Source organism: Sardina pilchardus, chromosome 17, assembly GCF_963854185.1.
Source record: "Sardina pilchardus chromosome 17, fSarPil1.1, whole genome shotgun sequence".
Classification (NCBI taxonomy): Eukaryota; Metazoa; Chordata; class Actinopteri; order Clupeiformes; family Clupeidae; genus Sardina; species Sardina pilchardus.
In genome coordinates this window covers 5,099,073-5,122,877 of record NC_085010.1, presented here as the reverse complement: position 1 = coordinate 5,122,877, position 23,805 = coordinate 5,099,073, and the positions used below count along the sequence as shown (strand labels likewise).

Genomic DNA, 23,805 nt, shown 5'->3' with positions numbered 1-23,805 from the left:
CACCTGTAGCAGGGGTTTGGGGGATAGGTGTATGTTCTCACCTGTAGCAGGGGTTTGCGGGACAGGTGTATGTTCTCACCTGTAGCAGGTGTTTGTGGGACAGGTGTAAGGTCTCACCTGTAGCAGGTGTTTGCAGGACAGGTCTATGGTCTCACCTGTAGCAGGTGTTTGGGGGACAGGTGTATGTTCTCACCTGTAGCAGGTGTTTGCGGGACAGGTGTATGTTCTCACCTGTAGCAGGTGTTTGCGGGACAGGAATAAGGTCTCACCTGTAGTAGGTGTTTGCGGGACAGGAATAAGGTCTCACCTGTAGCAGGTGTTTGCGGGACAGGAATAAGGTCTCACCTGTAGCAGGTGTTTGCGGGACAGGTCCCATCTCTTGATGCTGTGGTCTCGGGCGCCGCTGAAGAGGACGTCTCCGTGCACGGCCAGCGACTCGATGCCGTCCAGGTGGGCGGGGTCAAAGCTGTGAGTGGGCGGGACACTCCCCTGGGAGCCCTCCAGGATGTCAAACATCTAACACACACACAAACAAACAAACAAACGAACAAACATTTGTTTACCAACAGATTTTAGGTTCTGACAGACTTGCTTGCTGGTAATTTTGCATACAAATTCTGCTCTACCAGATGACGGAATTAATATTCATCCAAAGATAATCCAAACTTAATCCAATCCAGTAATCCAGAATTTTTTACTTTTTACATTACATTACGTCACATTTGGCTGACGCTTTTTAGCCAAAGCGACTAACAATATGGTAAACAGTTTAAGTGTTTCTCACAACAAGTCTAGGAACATTTTAAAAGGATTCTAACCTTGATTTTGTGGTCTTTGGAGCCGGTGATGACCACGTCCTGTCCGTTTCCGGTCTGGCCGACGGTCAGGCACATGACCGGTCCATGGTGACCAGTTAGCTTTCCAGTAGACACGAACCTGCGGAGAGGGACAGGACACACACACACACACACACTGGTCAATCCATGTCTTAAGTACTGGGTTCAGTTAAGGGCTGCACGATTCAGGGATAATTGCAATATCAGTTTGAAGGTCAAGCCTCGGTTCAATATTCCAAACGCATCTGTCTTGTGACATGCTTTTGTAACAATTAAATGAGTTAAAGCCTGACAGTGCGTTTTACTGAGTGAGTGAGAGAGTCACGGTGTCCGTAGTGACATTCTCAGTGAGTGTGTGTGTGTGTGTGTGTGTGTGTGTGTGTGTGTGTGTACCTCCTGAGGTCCCACATGCGTACGGCGTTCCCTGCGGCGGCGTACAGGAAGGTTCCGGTGGGGTTGAGGGCGATTTGGTTGATCTGGTTCTCACCGGGCGGAATAGTCACGCCGCGGTTGCCAAGGGCAGCACAGCTGTCGCCGGGGGTAACCTGACCAGAGGAACTGAGACAGAAACACACACAACAGGTAAGCACATTTTTATTTGACGAAAACACACACAAACACAAGGTGCTTGGTGGATGTTGTAAAGGTTTATATTGGCAGAGCCAGTGATTGACCTTAGCTGTGTGTGTGTGTATGTGTGTATGTGTGTGTGTGTGTGTGTGTGTGTGTGTGTGTGTATACACTTCAGGTGAGGCACAAACCTGTGCTCTTAGTCTAGTCGCGAATGTCCTAGACTTTAATGTAAGCCTTTGTGTGTGTATGTGTGTGTGTGTTAAACTCACGTGAGTGTGCGTATGCACTTGACTGAGTCGTAGATGTCCCAGACCTTGATGTAGGCGGTAGACACGGTGAAGACCAGTGTGTGGGTGTGTGTGTTAAACTCACGTGAGTGTGCGTATGCACTTGGCGGAGTCGCGGATGTCCCAGACCTTAATGTAGGTGGTGGACACGGTGAAGACCTGTGTGTGTGTGTGTGTGTGTGTGTGTGTGTTTGTGTTAGACTCACGTGAGTGTGCGTATGCACTTGGCAGAGTCGCGGATGTCCCAGACCTTGATGTAGGCGGTGGACACGGTGAAGACCAGTGTGTGTGTGTTTGTGTGTGTATGTGTGTTAAACTCACGTGAGTGTGCCTATGCACTTGGCAGAGTCGCGGATGTCCCAGACCTTGATGTAGGCGGTGTGTGTGTGTGTGTGTGTGTGTGTGTGTGTGTGTGTGTGTGTTAGACTCACGTGAGTGTGCGTATGCACTTGGCAGAGTCGCGGATGTCCCAGACCTTGATGTAGGTGGTGTGTGTGTGTGTGTGTGTGTGTGTGTGTGTGTGTGTGTGTGTGTGTGTGTGTGTGTGTGTGTGTATGTTAGACTCACGTGAGTGTGCGTATGCACTTGGCAGAGTCGCGGATGTCCCAGACCTTGATGTAGGCGGTGGACACGGTGAAGACCAGGCTGGACGAGTATCTGACCGACACCACGCTGCTGGGGTGGTCGCCAAGCGACATGATCTCCTGCCCCGTCACCAGGTTCCACACCTTACACGTACGGTCTGGCCGGAGGTCAGAGGTGAAAGGTCAAATGAGTCACAGTACCAATGTGAAATGTTCTGACACTAAAGCGGAGTGTTCAATACACTAAAAGTTGGTCTCAGCAGCAGTAAAGCACAGTTAGTGCACTTTAGGAGCACTCTTACATAGTATATGAGAGTATATAATATAATATAATATAACTTTAAATGCTTTAATATTTGTGTGTTGAGCCCTCATGCAGTAGACTCCAGAAGTGTGTATTTGTGTGTGTGTGTGTGTGTGTGTGTGTGTTTGTGTTTGTGTGTTTGTGTGTGTGTGTCTGTGTGTGTTCTCACCCTTTGAGCCGGTGAAGAGCAGGTCATCGGTGGCGTCCACACACAGCAGGGCTTTGGAGTGGCCCTCCGCCACATGCACACACTGCAGCTTGGCCCCGCGTGCCTCCCTGCCCCCCTGCACGGCGTTGATCACCCCCCTGTGGACGGGAGGACACATTGCAGTGCACCGACTCAAACCCTATAGGCCACTGATCTGCCAGCTAGAGTCCTCTGAAGTTCACCTCCAGACAGGAACCAAAGCTGCCATCTTTGCCCATATAAGGAGATCCGGGTGTTAATTGAAGCTAGCTACCTATGGGAAGTTGCATTGCTAGTTAGCTCTGGGGTAGCAAAAATGTCAGTTTGCTGTCATAACATCGAAGATCACAGGAGCCATTTGAAGGCAGAGGACAAAAGTCTGTTGAGCAAAATCTCCATCCACGCGAGAGTTTAACAGGTGCAATAATTCAAAACCCCCATGTTATCTTCCCATACAAAAAATCGCCAGGTAGCAGATTTCACAGATGGCATCTTTTTAGTAGGCGAACTTCAGAGGGCTATTCCCTAACGCCTTCAGGCTAGCAATGTCTACACACCGCCAAATAGCAAGAAGCCAGCTAGCACGCTAACTTCCATTTGTACTGAGGGCAAGACTCTGAAAGTCTAAGAGTACAGATAAGGTAAGACGATATTTTACCGGTCTGATAGTGTCTTTTTACTCACACAGGAGAGTATTCACAACATGTATGATCTGGAGCCACTGAGCAATTAAACTGTTGCGGACAAGCTTGGGCTTACTACCACAGGTAAGTTAAGGTAACTGTAATATATATATATACATATACACCATAACACTGTTTCATGTGATAATACGCTATTTTTTTACTTCTTTCAATTAGCCAGGCAATTGGGGAGGAGGGAAGGAGAGGAGAAGAAGAGAGGAGGGGAGGGGAGGGGAGAAGGGGAAGGAAAGAGAGGAGGGTATGAGAAGCAGGATGTGTGAAAGATAAAGGGATACCTTTGACACTCTAAACCAGCAGAGTCATCTGGCCTACAACAAAACACACACACACAATCACTTGAAGAAAGACAAGACACACAACACCAGAGCCCACTGGAGAAAACCCAGCACTGAGCTGTAGACAGGTCACTCTACTGAAGGGCCTTAGACAGGTCACTCTACTGAAGAGCTATAGACAGGTCACTCTACTGAAGAGCTGTAGACAGGTCACTCTACTGAAGAGCTGTAGACAGGTCACTCTACTCAAGAGCTGTAGACAGGTCACTCTACTCAAGAGCTGTAGACAGGTCACTCTACTGAAGAGCTGTAGACAGGTCACTCTACTGAAGAGCTGTAGACAGGTCACTCTACTGAAGAGCTGTAGACAGGTCACTCTACTGAAGAGCTGTAGACAGGTCACTCTACTCAAGAGCTGTAGACAGGTCACTCTACTGAAGAGCTGTAGACAGGTCACTCTACTCAAGAGCTATAGACAGGTCACTCTACTGAAGAGCTGTAGACAGGTCACTCTACTGAAGAGCTGTAGACAGGTCACTCTACTGAAGGAGAGAGGACACACTAGACCACTTAGAGACAGAAGGGCTTTAGTTAGGGAAAAAAAACAGATAAGGAAGTCTCCCGACAGTTGAATTTACTGGAAGGACAACCGTATCTCTCTCGTTCCTCTTCTCTGGCTCTCTCTGTCTCAGTCTTTCTTTCTTTCTCTTTCTTTCTTTCTCTCCCTCTTTCCTCTTCTCTTGGTCTCTGTCTTTCTCTCCCTTTTCATCTCTCCCTCTCTTTCTTTTCTCTTTGCTCTCCCATTACTCTTCTCTCCCTCTTTCTTTCTTTTCTCTTCTCTCGCTCCTTCCCTTTTCTATCTTGCTCTCTCCCTCCCTCACTTGATCCATGTCTTACATGTGGCCCCCCACTTCACCCCCCCCCCCTCTTCCCTGTCCCCCATCTTACGGTCGGTTCTCGGCTGGTTTGGCCTTCTCGATGGACGTCTGGCCCTTCTCCAACATTCTCCTCCGCGTGAGGGGTGACCGGTCCAGTGCCCGCCGCTCCGTTGCCGTGGGAGACCTGGCCCCGGATCTGCACACGGAACACAGAATCTAATTAGCCGCCAGGATTCCGCCACAGGTTGCCATGGTAACCCTCTTCTCGGTTAACGACGGGTCTTGGACGGGTTCCAAGTGCCTCTTCTTTTGCTCTCGTAACTATTAGAGCTGAGAAGGTCACTCACTTGTACTGACCAGAGAACTGGCATCGCACTAATAAGTCATTATAAAATATGCAGAATAACGTGCACTGACAAGGACACGGGAGACAAGAGACCTAGAGACAGTCTACCCCCAGTTGGTTTCACTGATAACTGCAACAGCAAATCTTGTAAATAATCATCAGCTCTCATGCAGCTACCTGTTGGGTGACTTGTTGTTCTTATGACTCGTGGACTCTGAGTAGTGGGGTACTGACCGGGGGGAGCGTCATGCCGACACCTGTGTGCTCTCTTAAAGCTGCAGTTGGCAAGTGTGGCAGATTGAGGGAAACATTTCGTATGTATACAACTCACATGCCCCTCCCCCTTTGAGTTTGTGCTTGTTAGTGACTGTGCACCAACACCAACAACATCATACATACAGTATGTCTCCAAGGAAACAGGCTTAGCGACAACAATGTGGCATAGGACCGTACCAGTTGTTCCAGGTGCACGCTGCCAATTAGAGACTCCATTTTTCATTTTTAAGATGAAAAGAATATTGTGATGCTACAGTGATCTTGTCTCATCGTTGACATGTATTTGACTAAACATGCCCGCAGACTCCTTGACCCCCACAGTGCGCTGACCCCGACCCCCAGGACGTACATGGCTCTGGAGGTGAGTGCGGAGGGGGAGACGGCGGCGTCCCGGTCCCCCAGGAGGTGCCCTCCCTCTGGGCTCTCCACCGTGGGCAGCAGGGGCGGCGTGAACTCCTCCGGCGCCGCATCCGCACACGGGTCAGCGTACAGCAGCTCCATCTGAGTGGTGGTCCTCCGACGCGCCTGCGGCCAAGGGCAAAGGGCAAAGGTCAAAGGTCACAGGCCAGTAATGATGCACATCTGAAATACATACACGCAAACACACACACACGCACACGCACACGCACTCACACGAAGACACACAACCTCTAAACCTTGCACTTCTTGGTCGGGACCCCCACTGGATCCATACGATCATTTCTTGGAGTTGCCAGATAGTGTGAAAAATAACATATATCAAATCGACATGAAATCATCCCTTTTAACATTTTATTATTATTTATTTATCTATGATTATAAAGCATGCAGGGAGCACACGGGTGTAGTATGAGGTAGGTGATGGAGGGTCACGACTCAAAGAAGGTTGAGAATCACTGTTCTAACATGTAGACTAGACACACACACGCACACACACACTCTCTCTCTCTCAATGTGCTGTACCTTCCTGGGTTTGGCTTCTCCACAGAGCTTCATAAGGTCTGATGCCAAAGAGCTGTAGAACACAACACAGATGTCACACACACAGCTCAACGTGTAGTGGTGTGTGTGTCTATATTATGGCACAATGAATTACATGTGTGTGTGTGTGTGTGTGTGTGTGTGTGTGTGTGTGTGTGTGCCTGTAGTTTAACGTGTGGATTTGTGCATGTTTATTATCTGTGTGTTGTGTTTGTGTGCATCAAGTGTATGCGCACTACATACCTGCCCTCAGTAGCTGGGCTTTGGGCTGACTCATCACTACTGCTCTCGTCCCCATTTTCTGGCCAATCAAAGACAGTAAAGACAGTCACTCTCTGCTAAATCTCTCTCTCTCTCTCTCTCTCTCTCTCTCTCTCACGCACTCACACTATTAGGATAGTTTAAATGTGTCAGTCTTGATGTTGAAGCTACAAAGTGAGTTGGTGTGACATGCGCAGCCCTCAGTGGACACGCTGCATGTCCGTGTCTCTGAATCCAACAGAACCAGAGCAGCAGAGGTCAAAGGTGAGGCTGTCAGCAGGTGAGAGGTCAGTGTCATAATGCCTCACAGGAAGTGACATCATAAGAACAGAGCGACAGCGCTGGACACTAGAGGTTTGTTACAAAGTGCCGTTTTAGAGGAGGGCGTCTACAGAGAGAAACACAGCACTGTTTTGTAGTAGCGTTTTAGAGGAGGGCATCTACAGAGAGAAACACAGCACTGTTTTGTAGTAGCAAGCAAGAGAACTAGCTAGTGTAGCACCACTACTGCAGGCTGAACAGCTGGGCTCATTAGTTCTGAAGTGGAGCAGGCACCACTGTATTGCTCAGAGCAGGGGTCATACAGCACTATTGTGCAGCAGATAATAGGCTCTTCTCACGTCTCTCCTCGATCCTCCGTCCTCTGGCTCGTTCCCACCGATCTATAAAGAATGATGGGGTGGCAACAATGGGATAGTCTATCCAGTGTTCTTTATAGATCAGTGGGAACCAGCCGGAGGACCGAGGAGAGACGCTGAGAAGAGCCTAATATCTCCATCACAGGTACTATGTGCTTAGACACAGAGAGAAGACTGCTAGTGCTAGTAGATACAAGAGTATCTTGACTATCTCCTGAAGGGGTGCACAATGGCACTGTTACGGCCTTCTCCAGGAAACACTGAGAGTGACCCCAGAACTCCTGGAGTTACCTGGATAAGCCAGTCACCTGGTTTCACCATGCAGCCCTCTGAAACACAGCTGATCCCTTCAGATTCATTTATTTTATTTGTGAGGGACCATGTACAATTTTAAACATAAATGTTGCCATTTGATACATACTGTAGTTAGCCTCAGGCTAATTTACAGTACATGTGCAGTCCCCCCTGGCTGGCGGGGCACAATTAGCCAGTTAGCCGATAGACGCCAGACAACACTCAACAGTGACGTGTTCTGGTAATCAGAGTGTGGCCGTTAGTGTGAGCACAGGCCTAGCTCAAGCTCTGGGCCCTGAGTGGCCCTCTGGAGAGGAGAAGAGGGGTTAGGGGGGTCTCATGCCACGCTGTGGGGGAAAGGTGTTAACGCTGTGGGGTTAGTCAACGACAACAGGGGCCCTCAACCCTCCTCCTGGATCTCCCCGCCGCGCTACAGGTCTCCCATCCGCCCCTGATCAGAGTGCGTCACACTCCAGGGGTGCGTCTTCCAAAACCATAGTTGCTAACCTGCTAACTTAATAGGTTGTCAATGGGAAGTTGAAAATGGGACTTCCTACTTGTGAAACTTGGGGCAACTTCATCTACCATGAGTGTAAAGTCGTAACTTATATGTGACCTGCGACTTCCAAGTTGTCTAGAGCGCAACGGTAATTCTGAGTTGTGTTGGGGACGGATGAGAGACATGCAGAACAGTGGAACACCAGGGCCAGGCTGACTGAGGCCTGTTTCTATGGAGACGCATGCACTCAGAGTAGAGTTTAGAATGCCGCTAAGTAAGGTTCTAGAATCAGCGTCTACTACTCACCTGAATGCACGTTACCTAGTTCTGTTTTAGAATTCAGGGGCACAGAGGAAGGAAAGAGCAACAGAAAAAAAATCTAATCAAAAGAAAGAATTGATTGAAATGGACAAATGATCTGTGTGTGTGTGTGTGTATGTGTGTGTGTGTGTGTATTGTAGATGATGACACCTCGGTTCATGTTGGGGTCTAAATGTAAGTAAGGAAGTAAGTCTTTATTTCTATTGCACCTCAAAGCACTAATGACTGAGTGAACCATGATTTAGTGAGTCAGAGTAGAATGAGCTATGATTGGCCAGTTGGCAGACTGGAATGTCTCTGATTGGCTAATCATCAACCACAGGAGTCTGAATGTCCAGTTAAAAGACTGGAACGTCTGTGAATGGCTGGAAATGGAAGAGAGGGACCTGTGATTGGATGTTTGGCTATCCACTGTGATCACTCTGATTGGTGGGATTAGCGATGTAAGGACTCTGCGAGCGCTCTGATTGGTTGGACTGGCATGGTCAGGACTCTGCGAGTGCTGTGATTGGTGGCGTACCCTGGAGGGCGTTGCCCAGCAGCGCGTCCAGCTCGGGGTTGAGCTCGGCCTTCTCCTTCAGCATGTGGAACAGCAGCTGGTTCTGTGTGGCGCTAGTGATCTCCGTCTGCTTCAGACGGCCCTCCATCACCTTGATCTGGGACTCCTTCTGCGCCGCCTGCAGACCCTGAAGAGTAGAGAGAGGACAGCAAATTAGCACATTAGCCTACTGTTAGCCCAGAGAGAGGACAGCGCGTTAGCACATTAGCCTACTGTTAGCCCAGAGAGAGTACAGCACATTAGCATGTTAGCCTCCTGTTAGCCCAGAGAGAGGACAGCACAATTAAACTAGAAATGCAATTCCAAGGAATTACCAGTGCATGAAAATGCAAAAAAATGTAGATATGGCTACTAAGGTGTAGCTAGGGTAAACATGGTGGTTTCATAGTTTAAAGAGAGTTGATAGTGTTAAGGTAGACATTTTAAAGCTTAAACATTCCTGTTCTAACTTAACTAATAATTTCTAACAGGTATTCTAAAATGTTAACTATGCTAACAATGCTAACCAGGGTGATAAGTTAACTTAGCTGATGATTTCTAGCAGTAATGCTAAAAAATGCTAACTATGCTAACATTGCTAACTATGTTAACTATGCTAACCACGTTGATTAGCTAACTTAGCTAATCATTTTAGCAGTTGTGCTAAAAATGCTAACTATGTTAACAATGCTAACTATGCTAACAATGCTAACCAGGTTGATGAGCTAACTTAGCTAATCATTTTTAGCAGTTATGCTAAAAATGCTAACTATGTTAACAATGCTAACTGTGCTAACCATGCTAACAATGCTAACTTGCTAGTGAGGACTTTTATTTTGAAACAGTAGTTGCTAGGGTATCCATGGTGCCCACTATCAAGAATAAAGAAGTTACTGTAGTATAATCATGTTGGTTGCTATGGAAACTGTCAAAAACGCTTAATTTTAATGGTTGCTATGTTGGTTGCTAGGTACATGGAGGATTCATTTAGTTGACTGGAGGCATAGTTGATGATAAATGACAGTTGGAATGGTTGAACAGTTAAATAGTTGAGTAGTTTCAGTGGTTAAATGATTTAATAGTGTATTATTGCAGTGAGGACTTTTATTTTGAAACAGTTGTGGACAGAGGAAACAGTTAACAGGATATGTAGTCTTCACAGAGAGATTGTATGCTTAAAGCCTGAGAGAGAGAGGGCTGCTGCAGGTGGGGCTGGCCACCTGGCATAAGATTCTAATTGCTCAACGACCCGATTGTGATGTCATAGAGGCCAATGTTAAGTCTATGGGGAAATTTTTAATAGTTTTTAATTTATAGTTCAAAAAGTATAAAAGTTACAAAGTTGAAAAGTCATAGCAACCCGATCCATTAGAATACCTACGTTACAAAGTTTGAATGAAGTTTCTAAGTTAAACGGTTGAAGAGAAATTGCGGTTAGAAAAAGCTGTCAGCGGAATAATAATAAAGAAAACTAGAAACGCAATTCCAAGGAATTACCAGTGCATGAAAATGCAAAAATAGATAGATAATGTGGATATGGTTACTAAGGTGTAGCTCGGGTAAACATGGTGGTTGCATAGTTTACAGAGAGTTGATAGTGTGAAGGTAGACAGTTTAAAGCTGAAACATTCCAGTTCTAACTTAACTAATGATTTCTATTCCTGTTAAAATGTTAACTATGGTAACATTGATAACCAGGTTGATTGGTTAACTAAGCTACTGATTTCTTGCAGTTATGGTAAAGATGTTAACTATGCTAACTATGCTCACAGTGCTAACCAGGTTGATTAGCTAACTTAGCTAATGATTTCTAGCAGTTATGCTTAATATGCTAACTATGCTAGCAATGCTAACTATGCTAACAATGCTAACTTTATTAACAATGCTAACCAGGTTGATTAGCTAACTTAACTGATGATTTCTAACAATAATGCTAAAAATGCTGCCTATGCTAACAATGCTAAAATTGCTAACAATGTTAACCAGGTTGATTAGCTAACTTAGTTGATGATTTTTTGCAGTTATGCTAAAAATGCTAACTATGCTAACAATGCTAACTATGCTAAAAATGCTAACCAGGTTGATTAGCTAACTTAGCTAATCATTTCTAGCAGTTATGCTAAAAATGTTAACTATGCTAACAATGCTAACTATGGTAACCATGGTAACTAGCTAACTTGCTAGTGAGGACTTTTATTTTGAAACATTTGTTGCTAGGTTATCCATGGTGGCCACTATCAGGAAACAAGAAGTTACTGCAGTATAATCATGTTGGTTGCTATGGAAACGGTCATAAACACTTAATTTTAATGGTTGCTATGTTGGTTGCTAGGTACATGGAGGTTTCATGTAGTTGACTGGAGGCATAGTTGATGATAACTGACAGTTGGAATGGTTGAACAGTTAAATAGTTGAGTAGTTTCAATGGTTAAATGATTTAATAGTGTATTATTGCAGTGAGGACTTTTATTTTGAAACAGTTGTGGACAGAGGAAACAGTTAACAGGATATGTAGTCTTCAGAGAGATTGTATGCTTAAAGCCAGAGAAACTGACAGTTGATACAGGTGTAATCAATTTAACTGGCTAGTCTTGAGTGCCAGAGTGTATCCTTAAAGCCTGAGACAGAGTAAATAATTTAAAAGTTGAATGTAGATAGTTTAATTAATGTTGATAGACAGAGAGTTTAATGGATGTTGATAGACAGTTTAATGGGTGGATGAGTGAATGGTCTGAAGAAGATGAATGGATAGAAAGTTGGATGGAATGTGCCTTATACTCTTGTAGAATGGAGAGACATAGCTCTCTACTGAGAGTAGTGGATACAGATACAGGTGTGATCAATTTAACTGGCTAGTCTTAAAGAGAGCCAGAGTGTAGAGATACCTGAGCCTGAGACAGAGTAGATTGTTTAAAAGTTGAATGTAGATCGTCTAATTGATGTTGATAGGCAGACTGTTTAGAATGGGTGGATGAGTGAATGGTTTGAAGAAGATGAATGGATAGAAAGTTGGATGGAATTAGGAAGACTTATGTTGATACTGTTGATACAGGGGAACAGAAAATGTAGTCTCAAGAGTGCCAGTGTGCCTGAGAGAGAGAGAGAGCTGCTGCACCTGGACTGGCCACCTGGCGTAACATTCTAATTGCTGCCGTGATGTCATAATGAGCAATGTTAAGTCTATGGGGAAATTTTAATAGTTTTTAATTTATAGTTTAAAAAGTATAAAAGTGACAAAGTTGAAAAGTCATAGCACACCTGTCCTAAGTAAGACCTACGTAACAAGGTTTGAATGAAGTTTCTACGTTAAATGGTTCAAGCTCAATTGCGTGCGTTAGAAGAAGAAGTGGAATAATAAAAAGCCTAGGAAGAACAGTACAGTGCATTTTCATGCACTGTAATAACATGTTTGCCTACTGTTAGCCCAGAGAAAGGACAGAACGTTAGCCTACTGTTAGCCCAGGGAGAGGACAGCACGTTAGCACATTAGCCTACTGTTAGCCCAGAGAGAGGACAGCACATTAGCACATTAGCCCACTGTTAGCCCCCTAGTCCGTCCCCTTGATCTGCTTGCTAAAAAAACTAAAAGCTTTTCATTGAAATTAAATAACAAAGAAGTTTTGGTGTGTGTGTGTGTGTGTGTGTGTGTGTGTGTGTACCTTGTTGATGGCCATGGACAGGAGATGGTCCAACAGCAGGCGTGCTTCAGATAGGGTACAGGAGCTGATCACCGCAGAAACGTCCACTGTGTCGCCCTCCTCCTGTGGGTCACATTTGCAGGACATACGCATTGAGTTTGCATCAGTAAAAACAGCACTATATATGTGTATAGGCACTGAGTACAGGACATATGCAGTGAGTTTGCATCCTTAACAACAAATGTGTTCATACAGTACGTAGTTTTTACAACACGACGTATACAGTAGGCTTAATGGTTACATTACAATACAGTACAATAAGGTGTATTTTAAAGGTACATCACTGTGTGTGCTCACTGGGAATCGAACCTGTCATTTTTTCTTTGCTAGATCATTGCTCAAATATGCTCACACACACACACACACACACACGCACACACACACTCTCTCTCACTCACTCACTCACACACACACACACACACACCTTGGCCTCCTCCATCTGCATGATGTTGGCCTGGCACTCTGCGATGCTGTCGTTGACGTAGTCGATGTTGGCGCTGAGGGACTCCAGCTCCTCGCTCAGTGAGCCCAGCGTGCGGTCAGCGTCCGTCCCCTCCGTGGCGATCTTCTCACGCTTCCGAGACACCTTCTCACGGCGCCTGGTGAGGTCCTCCCTTTGCTATGATACAGCACAACGAGGCCAGAGAACACACACATGTTGAGGAACATTAACTAACACACACACCCACACACACACTGAAAGGTGCAGGCATGTACAGTAATACTCATAATACATTTAGTTATATTAGTTTACAAACAAACTATATGTGTGTGTGTGTGTGTGTGTGTGTGTATGTGCATGTGTACCTTGATGTCAGTGATGGTCATGCATTAATATCTGTGTGTGTGTGTGTGTGTGTGTGTGTGTACCTTGAGGATGCGGTTCATGTCGGTCTTTGTTTTGGATTTGGTCATGCGTTAATGTGTGTGTGTGTGTGTGTGTGTGTGTGTGTGTGTGTGTGTGTGTGTGTGTGTGTGTGTGTGTGTGTGTGTGTGTGTGTGTGTGTGTGTGTGTGTGTACCTTGAGCATGCGGTTCATGTCGGTCTCCATGTTGGTGATGGTCATGCGTTGCATGACGATGTCGGTGATGCGTCGCTCTAGTGATTGCCACTTGGCGCGGGCCGTCCTGGTGGAATAAACCCCTCGCACTGGGTACCGTCTGAGAGGGAGGAGAGAAGAGATATTTGTAAATGTTCGTAATTTGTGTTGTTCATAGCAGAGTATTAGGAATTAGCTCAAAGAGATTGTTGAGGCGGAGCATGATACTTCATCAGAGGACCCCCCCCCCCATACTTCAATAGAACATTGTGGTAAGAAAGATTTAATGCAGAGAAGGCAGAGTTAGACAGAGGCAGGTTTAAAGACTGAAAACATGGTTTCACAGTTACACAACAACAGTTCCAAATCTACGAGCTCGGAGACCCAGCATAGCTCACCGCTTAGGGCGATGGCCAACTGAGCCTCTCGAGGTGCGTATGCTCTCTGCATTTACAGTTTTTGCCCGTTGCTTGAACACATTTAGCAAAACTTCGCTCACTGTGCCAAAACTCTACACACAAGTGAATATAACACAACACTAGGAAATAAACCTTTCACATCTATGCCAAATTGAAACTCTTCTATCAGTACCTAAACTCTGCTATCAAAACCCAACCATCCTTTGTCAAAATGTAACTCTGGTGACAAAATGAAACACACTTGCATCATATGCATACACTTGCAAATCAGGAGGAATACACTAGTCTACTTTATATAAAACATATTTGCTTGAATACATTTAGCAAAACTTCACTCATTGTGCCAAAACTCTACACACAAGTAAACATGACACAACACTGGGAAATATACCATTCACATCACCATTTCCAATGGCTAAACTGAGGGCTTTTTGTAGATAGCTGATTGGTGTTCAGTTTTGGAAGTAAGTGCGTTCAGGTGTGTATTTGAGAGGTTGCAATTACCCAATGTGTTTTGTATTTTGGATACATGTGTTTAACAAATGGTACTATGAGATTTCATTTTTGAACGAAGTGTCTTATGTATTCATAGAGAGTAGTATGCAGGACCAAGTGTCTCACATAAAGGAGCAAGTGTTTTGCAGAATTACAACTAGAGTGCAAAGCAGCACTTTTGTTTAAGGTATAGGTACATGTGTTTGAGATATGGCAACAAAACTTCAAGTTGTGTTACTTTAGTCTAAGCATGGGTCTATAGTGTTCAAGCAACGGGCAAAAACTGTAAGGCATCGCCTTCTCTTGATTGGTTGACAAGGTTTGGTGTGATTAAAGGCTGGTGGTCATGACTAAAGGAAATGATGGAATATTTCTATTGAAACATTGCTCTGCATAAAGAGGGATTTTGACCCCCCCCCCATGTTTACGGGTTCCAAGAAGTGGCTTCTGATGGAGTATCTTGCCCCACCTTAACAATCTTAGATTAGTCACACCCCCCCAGGGTGACCTGTGGTCTTTACCTGGTGCCGTTGGCAGGTGCAGCTCCAGGTGTGTGTGGTCTGGTCGGAGTGGGCGTGGACCGGTGAGGGACGTCATGACTGGCCTCTGGGAGACTCACCTTCCGCTGCACCTTACCTGAGGCTGGCCTCACCTGCCTCCGCAGTGCTGTCACCTGGCGGAGAACACACACACACACACACACACGTTACATATGTGACCCTTTAAAGCGAAATATGTCGCTTTGCGCACAACGTTCTTTAGAGAAAATCCACAATAAACAAACTTCCGGGTTAAAATGTTGAATTTCACGTTTTCACATAATTCAACAGTATACAGTCTACAGTTTCATATCGTGAACTAATTTAACGGAAAAACATACGTCTTGACTGTTAAACCCGGCGTAGATTCAACACATTTTTTGCAGTCATTCCTGTTGTCCACGCTGCTTAAAAAAGGTAATTTCTCCTCTTCTGGCATATCGTGACAGGAGAACTATGTCAACTTTGGATGCGGTTATCTCAGCGATAGTTTGTGTAATACCCTCGATATACATATCGTTGGAAAGCTTAGTTTATGGCCGTTCACGTGAGGTCAATTAGGTGATTAGGTGGCCTGATAGACCCTTTGCGGGTGCCATGGGATGTTTAAACAGTACAGTATCCCCCATCACTGCACTGGGGCGTCAGCGTTGTTACGAGTAGAGGGAACACTGCCCCCTGCTGACTACCCAACAGCACTTCCAGCAGCCACTCAGTTTTCCCAGGAGGTCTCCCATCCAAGTACTAACCAAGCCCACACCTGCTTTGCTTCAGGCTCTGTGCAGAGACTGGGGATCCACTGGACTGGCTGCTGGCTAGATTGCACATTGCGGAAGTACATGTTATGGGGCGCGCTTGGCTAAGATAAGCTAAGCGAATGTTCTACCAATACAAGTGGAGGGGCTGGTCTCACCTCCTCAGTCTTCCTGCGCAGAACGAGTTCCTGCTGCCTCTTCTGGGCCTCCATCTGCCTCATCACATGCTGAGGAACGAGAGAGCGATAGAGAGAGAGCGATAGAGAGAGAGAGAGAGAGTGAAAGAAAACATGAGAGTGATAAGCAGACTAGAGATACAAGATGAGTGTTGCCGTAGGCTACATCATGGCATACCAGGGGGCTGTTCCAGAACCTGTGTTGCATACTCAATCAGCATGCTGTCACTTTAGTATAGTTTGTGTTGCATACTCAATCAGCATGCTGTCACTTTAGTATAGTCTGTGTTGCATACTAAATCAGCATGCTGTCACTTTAGTATAGTTTGTGTTGCATACTCAATCAGCATGCTGTCACTTTAGTATAGTCTGTGCTGCATACTCAATCAGCATGCTGTCACTTTAGTATAGTCTGTGTTGCATTGTATATTCAGTCATTGGTTATTGGTTGAAACTAGAAAGTTCTACTGGAGATGTTTTTTTCAAATAAAATGTCTCAAGCAAATCAGAATAGCAGATTTGGCTATATTTAGAGGAGTGTGTGTGTGTGTGTGTGTGTGTGTGTGTGTGTGTGTGTGTGTGTGTGTGTGTGTGTGTGGGTGACCCCAGAGGGATCTGCTGGCATCTGCGTGTCTAGACAGGGCAGATGGCGGACAGTGGCACTGGGTCCAATCATGCGGCGACGTGACCTGACGGCCGCCCCTCACTCACTCATACATGTTCATACACACACACACACAACACACGCATATACTCTAACTCACTCAGTCACACATAAACGCACTCACTCAGTTACACACTCACTTACAATGGTACACACTCACTCACACACACATATACTCTCTGTCTCACACACATACATGCACAAAATCTCACTCACCTCCTTCTTCCTCTGATCCTTCTTCAGTGTGGCGATCTCTCGGTTCCGTCTCGTTTCTGAGGCACGGTTCTTCTCCTGCTGCTCCTTCATCTGCTTCATCAGGCCAACCTGCGCAGAACACACACACACACACACACACACACACACACACAGGAGGAACAGTGAGGAGATGAAAGGTACACAGGGACAGCCTGTAGAGTTGTTAATTAATGTTGTACCATCTCTCTCTCGCACACACACACACACACACACACACACACACGCACACACACACACACCTGCACTGATCCTTCAACACCCACAGGTACTGGCACTGGTTTTCCAGTAACTGTGTACACACACTCTCTCTCTCTTTCTCACCTTCATCTTCTTCATTTCTGAAACCTCCCGCTGCTTCTTGAGTTGCTTTTTGTATTGCGACTGGTCCACAACACACACACACACACACACACACACACACACACACACACACACACACACTTCCTCACCTTCATCTTCTTCATCTCGGAGACGTCCTGCTGCAGTTTCCTGAGCTGCTTCTCGTAGTGCGTCTGGTTCTTGAGGAGGCGCGCGTGCTCCTTCTGGGCCGAGTGCAGCTTCTGCAGCTCCTTGTTCATGGAGCTCAGCTTGCGCTCGTACTCCACCTTGATCTTCTTCGCCTTCTCCTCCGTGCACGTCTCCACCGAGCCTACGCACACACACACACATACACACGCACACACACACACACACACACACACACACACATGAACACACACACACACACACACACACACACACACACGAACACACACACACTTTCATCAGTCTAATAACAGTGTTCTATAGTGTTCTATAAAACTAGTTTAAAGAAACATAAACACACGCGCAATTGACCCTTCCAGAGCCACGCCCTAAAACCGCCACAGGCCAATCGTGGCTTAGCAACCCGTAACTAGGCAAGCAAGGCCTGGCAAGCTTTCGAGTTTTTGCCATGTTAACCTATGGAGACTGCATAGCCTATGGGCCATTAAGGGCATTTATTTGGATGTGTGGTGCCCCCAAACACGTAAAATCATGGTGAAATAACATGTTGAACTATATTGACATGATATAGTTTGAAACAAGTGTTTTTCTAACTTTAAAAATTCGCATTTTGCGTGATATTTCCATAACCGCGAGAGTTGTTTCACGATGGCAGCAAACAGTTCTTAACAGACATTCAACGAGACGTATGTATAGCCCGTCAGCAATTCTGTCTAAAATAATACCCATTTGAAGTACCAATCATGTTATGTTGTCAAATATTGACGTTATGGGAAGTACGAAGCTTAAACGTTATGCTAGTTTTGCCCCCCGTCTGTTTCATTCGTACTAGCCAGGAGGAACCATCGAAAACAACACGTACCTTCGACTTTTGCTTAAATAACTCATGAACGGTTTTGTTCAGAGCTGAAAATGCAACTGTATTTGACAGAGGACAGATGTAGGTCGCTAGTGACAAAATATGAGCTTTCAGTGTGGTACGATGTCTTTGTAAATTACATTTGTTTAAAAAATCCCGTTTCTCCTCCATTGTAATAGACGTGCAGGGTGCGAAAGCTTGACAGGCGTAGCAACAGCAACTATGGAGGGCGTGACTTCTGGAAGGGTCAATTATATAATTATTCTTTTGCTTTTATTTATCTTGACGGCCTGTACAAGTCAGACGCGTTTCGGCAAACAGCCGTCCTCAGGGCTTGAGATAAATAAAAGTAAAAGAATATAATTGCTAGTGCGTTTATGTTTCTTTAAACTAGCTTATTTTTTACGCACCCAAAGAATTGAAATAATTTGGAGTTTGAGCGCATCCGCCTTTTTGATCTGTCTGTGTTATCAGGCATCATATGCGTGGGCATGTGTTTTCATGCCAGTAAGCGCTTGGCAGTTTTTAGTGTGTGTGTATCTGTGTATGTGTGTGTCTGTAAGTGTGTGTGTGTGTGTGTGTGTGTGTGTGTGTGTGTGTGTACATACCCATGTTGTGCAGTACGCGGTCTCTCTCCAGCTGTGTGTCTCTGATCTTGGTCTGCAGCATCATGAGCTTCTGCTCGTACTGCTGCTTGAGTGTGTGTAGTCTCCGCTGGCTGTTCTCCAGCTCGTCGATCAGCTTCTGCTTGATGGCGATCTCACACGTGATGTTGGCCAGGTCCGCCTGGAAGCTCTCTACAGGACACACGACACGTTAAGCACATGCGCGCGCACACACACACACACACACACACAGACTGCCCGATGCATACATACACACACACACACTGCCTGATGCATACACACATACACACACACACACTCACACACACACAAACACTGCCTGATGCATACATACACACACACACACACACACAGACTGCCTGATGCGTATACACACACACACACACACACACACACACACACACACACACACACACACACACACTGCCTGATGCATACACACACACACACACACAAACTGTCTGATGCATACATACACACACACACACACACACACTGTGTGTTAAGTGATGTCTGACCTTCTCCCTTGTCGTCCAGTTCTGAGTCGGACTCGTTGTCTGAGCTCTCCTCCACCTCCATGTCACTGTCCTCCTCATCCGCCTCGTTATCCTCGCCATCCTCATGGTCACTGCCCTCCTGACACACACACACACACACACACACATTTTTAAACAGATGTGTACACATACACAAACGCACACATCCACGTACAGCACATACCTGTTCACACATTTTTATACTCACTCACACACACACACACACACACACACAGCACATACCTGTTCACACATTTTTATACTCACTCAGACACACACACACACACACACACAATAACGCACACACTCACGCACACACACACACACACACTCACCCCTTCTGCCTCCTCACTGGTGCGCTCCTGCCCCTCTCTCTCCAGCTCGTTGTCTGGTGTTCCCTCTCGGACCACACTACAGGAGAACAGGCAACAACGTCACATAGAGAACACACACACACACACACACACACACACACTCGATTCTGATCAGCTCCCATACATACACATACACACAATTGGTATTGATTAGCTCCCAAGCCTCGTGAGTGTGTAGCTACCACACACACACACATACCGTACACACACACACACACACAGGTGGGTGCTGCTCTTGAGTGTGTGAGTAAAACACGCTGCTGGACAAAGGTTAGTAAATCACAGAGTGACCACAGCTGATTCAGAGGCCAGAAGCATCCGCAGAACGACCAGGAAGTTAACCAAGGACTAGAACCAGTTAGCATTAAAACATAATTAACGCCCAGGAAGTTAACCAAAGACCAGAACCAATTAGCATGAACACGAGGATGAGCATCAATCAGCATTACTTTGAGGGTTAAAGCTGCGGTTGGCAAGTCTGAAGTCTGGTGATTTAACCAACATTTTGAATGTATCCAACTCGTATGCCCCTCCCCTACTACCACCGAGCACCCTCCCATCCAGTTTGTGCTTGTTAGTGACTGTGCACAAACTGTGATTGACAGTCAGATCTGCCAATGATCATACAGCCCTGCCCTTATTGGACCAGAAGAACTGGGAGCGGGTGAATTTTAGCTAAACTAATTACAGCCTCTAGGTGGAGGTAGAAGCGCTGTTTCAGTGAATATGATCAGGAACAGCTTGCCAACGGCAGCTTTGATGGATGATTGTTGACTGTGAGTGATCAGTTTGGACTCATTCAGAATTAGCACTCCTGCTTATCCAGGCCTAGTGATCAGGCCAAAGGTCAGAGGTTAAGGGTGAAAGGTGAAAGTTCAGGTTAGTCAGGTTACCTACACAGTGAATGAGCCCTCTTTGGAGACCCACATACATGATAAAAGACAAGGTTAAGGTGAGAAGACAGACAAACAAAAAGGGTTATAGAAGCAGGTCGGAGGGCAGTTGCAGGTGTGTGGGGGGTGGGGGCCCGGGGCGGGGGGCTGTGATTGGTTTGAGGTGAGGGGTGTGTGTGTTTGGGGGTGGGGGATTGGGCAAACCTGTCATGATCCAGCTCCTCTGACTGTGTTTCTTCCTGCTGCTGAAGTCTTCGAGTGTGTGTATGTCAGAGAGAGGGCCAGAATACACAGAGTGAGAGAGAGAAAGAGAGCATGAGAGAGAGAAAAGAGAGAGGAGAGAAGAGTGAGAGAAGAGAGGAGAGGAGTAAAGAGTGAGAGAAGACAGGAAAGAAAGAAAGTGAGAGAGAGTTAGAGAAATGAGGAGAGGAGGAAAGAGTGAGAGAAAGAGAGAGAGGAGAGGAGAGGAGGAAAGAGTGAGAGAAGAGAGGAGAGGAGGAAAGATTGAGAGAAGAGAGGAGAGGAGGAAAGAGTGAGAGAGACGATAAATGTGAGGGGACACCAAAACACCGTCACTATGCTCCATGAAGGAGAACACATACACAGCATGGACACATTCTGCCTCTGACACACACACACACACACACACACACACACACACACACACACACACACACACACACTGTTCTTGTCTCAGATCTTCCCCTGTCATCAGGTCTAATCATTATGCTGTAACCCACTAACCATTTATCACTACAGCTATTCAAACAAATTACCCCCATACACCCTGCAGACCCCTCACACACACACACACACAAACACACACACACACACACACACACACACCCCTCGCCACGCCTTACGACAACTTATCATTAGGTGGCAGAATGGGCATGGCGCCAGTCACTAATTACCCACAACACACACCCTTTACCGTGACAACAGCAGAAACAACCTGAGCGCACACACACACACACACACACACACACACCCTCCCCTGCGGCCAAACTGCAAGGGGGTTCCGCTACATCTACACCTCCTCAAACACGAGAAGGAGCAAGCATGCACACGCACGCACGCACGCACGCACGCACGCACGCATACACACACACACTCAGAGAACAGCCATTAGGATGCATCTCCAGGCATAACAAGGGCACAGTTTCTCTCCCTCATACATACATACCATACATACACACACACACACACACTGTGAGAGCAGTGGAAGATGTACTACACATACACACACTGGGGCACACCTTCACCTGTTCTGACATTACATACATGCATACACACAGATCACACACACACACACACACACACACACACATACTGTACATTATCTCTACTCTGGAAAGAACCATTGGTATGCACCTCACTCTCTCTCACACACAAAAACACACACACACACACACACACACACACCTCTTCTTCTTCTTCTTCTCCTTCTTCTTGAGCTTCTCCAGGTCCTTCTTGGCGATCTGCAGGATCTCGGAGGCCTCTTTCTCGGGTGCGATGGCGAAGGATCCGCCTCCTGCGTAGAGGGACCCCGGGCGACCGGACGCCCGCGTCAGGTTCCGCCTCAGACCCTCACTCATCGCCTCGCTCTCCAGCAGCTTCGCCCTGACAACCAATCACAGAGCAGGAAAAATTTTACCCATCAGGTGCTCCACCAATCAGAGGGAAGGAAAATGTTACTCACTACAAGAGTAACCAATCAGACAACAGAACAGTGGCACAGGATCAGTTACAAGAACAACATGGTTTCAGTGCATACAGCACATCCAAATGAGCATGCACATGTTGTTAAATAAACGAGGGCATTATTTAATATTGCTTTGTACACCTCTGTTCAAAAGTATCAGAACACATGCTTGAAGTTAAATATAAAATCATCTTTTGGAAATGTATCTTAATGCCTTAAATGAAACAATGAGGAACTATTCAACCTTTAAGGACATTCATTTTCTTTGTGAATGAATAATGTATTGTAAATAAACAAATGTTTTCCTTAAAATACAGGGGGTCATAAGTATTGGAACGCCCATGTTAAATTCGCATAGAGGATTTTTATTTTTATTTTTAAAGGCCAGTTATTTAATGGATCCAGGACACTATGCACCCTGATAAAGTCCCCTTGGCCTTTGGAATTCAAATAACCCCATATCAACACTATACCCTTAACATACTAAGAGTTTGGCATGCTTTATGTCAGTTATTAGCTGTTAGCTAATTAGCTGGTTTCATTCTCATTGAGCTCAATGCAATTCAAACCAGCTAATTAGCTAACAGCTAATAACTGACATAAAGCATACCAAACTCTTAGTATGTTAAGTGTATAGTGTTGACATGGGGTTATTTGAATTCCAAAGGCCAAGGGGACTTTATCAGGGTGCATAGTGTCCTGGATCCATGAAATAACTGGCCTTTAAAAATAAAAATAAAAATCCTCTATGGGAATTTAACATGGGCGTTCCAATACTTATGACCCCCTGTATTTAAGGAAAACATTTATTAATTTACAATACATTATTCATTCACAAAGAAAATGAATGTCCTTAAAGGTTGCATAGTTACTCATTATTTCATTTAAGGCATTAAGATACATTTCCAAAAGATGATTTTATATTTAACTTTAAGCATGCGTTCTAATACTTTTGGACAGAGGTGTATGTGACGTCACAACTATTGGCTGGCGGCAAGAACATCATTCAATAGCAACGTAACCACACAAACTAATCAAGAATCTTGCCAGGACGATGCCAGTTCTACGACACGAAAGCTGGTGTTGTGAAAACCACGTGCCAGATAGTTGCTGCACTACCGTAACCGCCGGGGAGACAAGCCGACATTATGTTTTTTTTGGGGGGGGGTTTTAACTACTTATCAAGCTGTCATTTGCCGGCAGGCAGGATGTACATATAAACATGTAAACAGCATCATTTTCTGGGGCCATGCAAACCTGTATTACTACTAGTGTGGTATTAGTCTACCATATCTACTCACTATGACTGTAAAATACACCATCCTTAGTCAATCTACAGCAAGAATTCTTCGCTCAACCAGTACAAAATGCTTTGAACACCTGATAATTATGCATGGAGGAAAAGAACCGAAATGTACCGTAGTGCAGAGTGCAGTCTAGAAAAATCTGTGTGTGTGTGTGCGGAGTTTGTGTGTGTGTGTGTGTGTGTGTGTGTGTGTGTGTGTGTGTGTGTAGTGTATAGTGC

At 45.6% G+C, this 23,805-nt stretch overlaps 1 protein-coding gene across 1 annotated transcript in view; it reads right to left on the bottom strand.

Moving 5' to 3' along the window:
- Positions 1–23,805, bottom strand: part of LOC134062698 (kinesin-like protein KIF21A) — a 58,776-nt gene that overhangs the window by 1,093 nt on the left and 33,878 nt on the right. The window contains exons 11-33 of the mRNA XM_062518807.1: positions 22,001–22,198; positions 20,780–20,827; positions 19,644–19,719; positions 19,291–19,408; positions 18,755–18,943; positions 17,251–17,450; positions 16,763–16,870; positions 15,865–15,933; positions 14,934–15,085; positions 13,481–13,619; positions 12,884–13,078; positions 12,421–12,522; positions 8,744–8,909; positions 8,209–8,229; positions 6,454–6,511; positions 6,193–6,244; positions 5,600–5,775; positions 4,699–4,824; positions 2,754–2,890; positions 2,264–2,438; positions 1,230–1,394; positions 819–936; positions 346–516 (exon numbers count right to left, since the gene is read on the bottom strand). Of these exons, the coding sequence (XP_062374791.1) occupies positions 346–516; positions 819–936; positions 1,230–1,394; positions 2,264–2,438; positions 2,754–2,890; positions 4,699–4,824; positions 5,600–5,775; positions 6,193–6,244; positions 6,454–6,511; positions 8,209–8,229; positions 8,744–8,909; positions 12,421–12,522; positions 12,884–13,078; positions 13,481–13,619; positions 14,934–15,085; positions 15,865–15,933; positions 16,763–16,870; positions 17,251–17,450; positions 18,755–18,943; positions 19,291–19,408; positions 19,644–19,719; positions 20,780–20,827; positions 22,001–22,198 (2,959 nt within the window). The remainder of the gene's footprint in view (positions 1–345; positions 517–818; positions 937–1,229; positions 1,395–2,263; positions 2,439–2,753; positions 2,891–4,698; positions 4,825–5,599; positions 5,776–6,192; positions 6,245–6,453; positions 6,512–8,208; positions 8,230–8,743; positions 8,910–12,420; positions 12,523–12,883; positions 13,079–13,480; positions 13,620–14,933; positions 15,086–15,864; positions 15,934–16,762; positions 16,871–17,250; positions 17,451–18,754; positions 18,944–19,290; positions 19,409–19,643; positions 19,720–20,779; positions 20,828–22,000; positions 22,199–23,805) is intronic.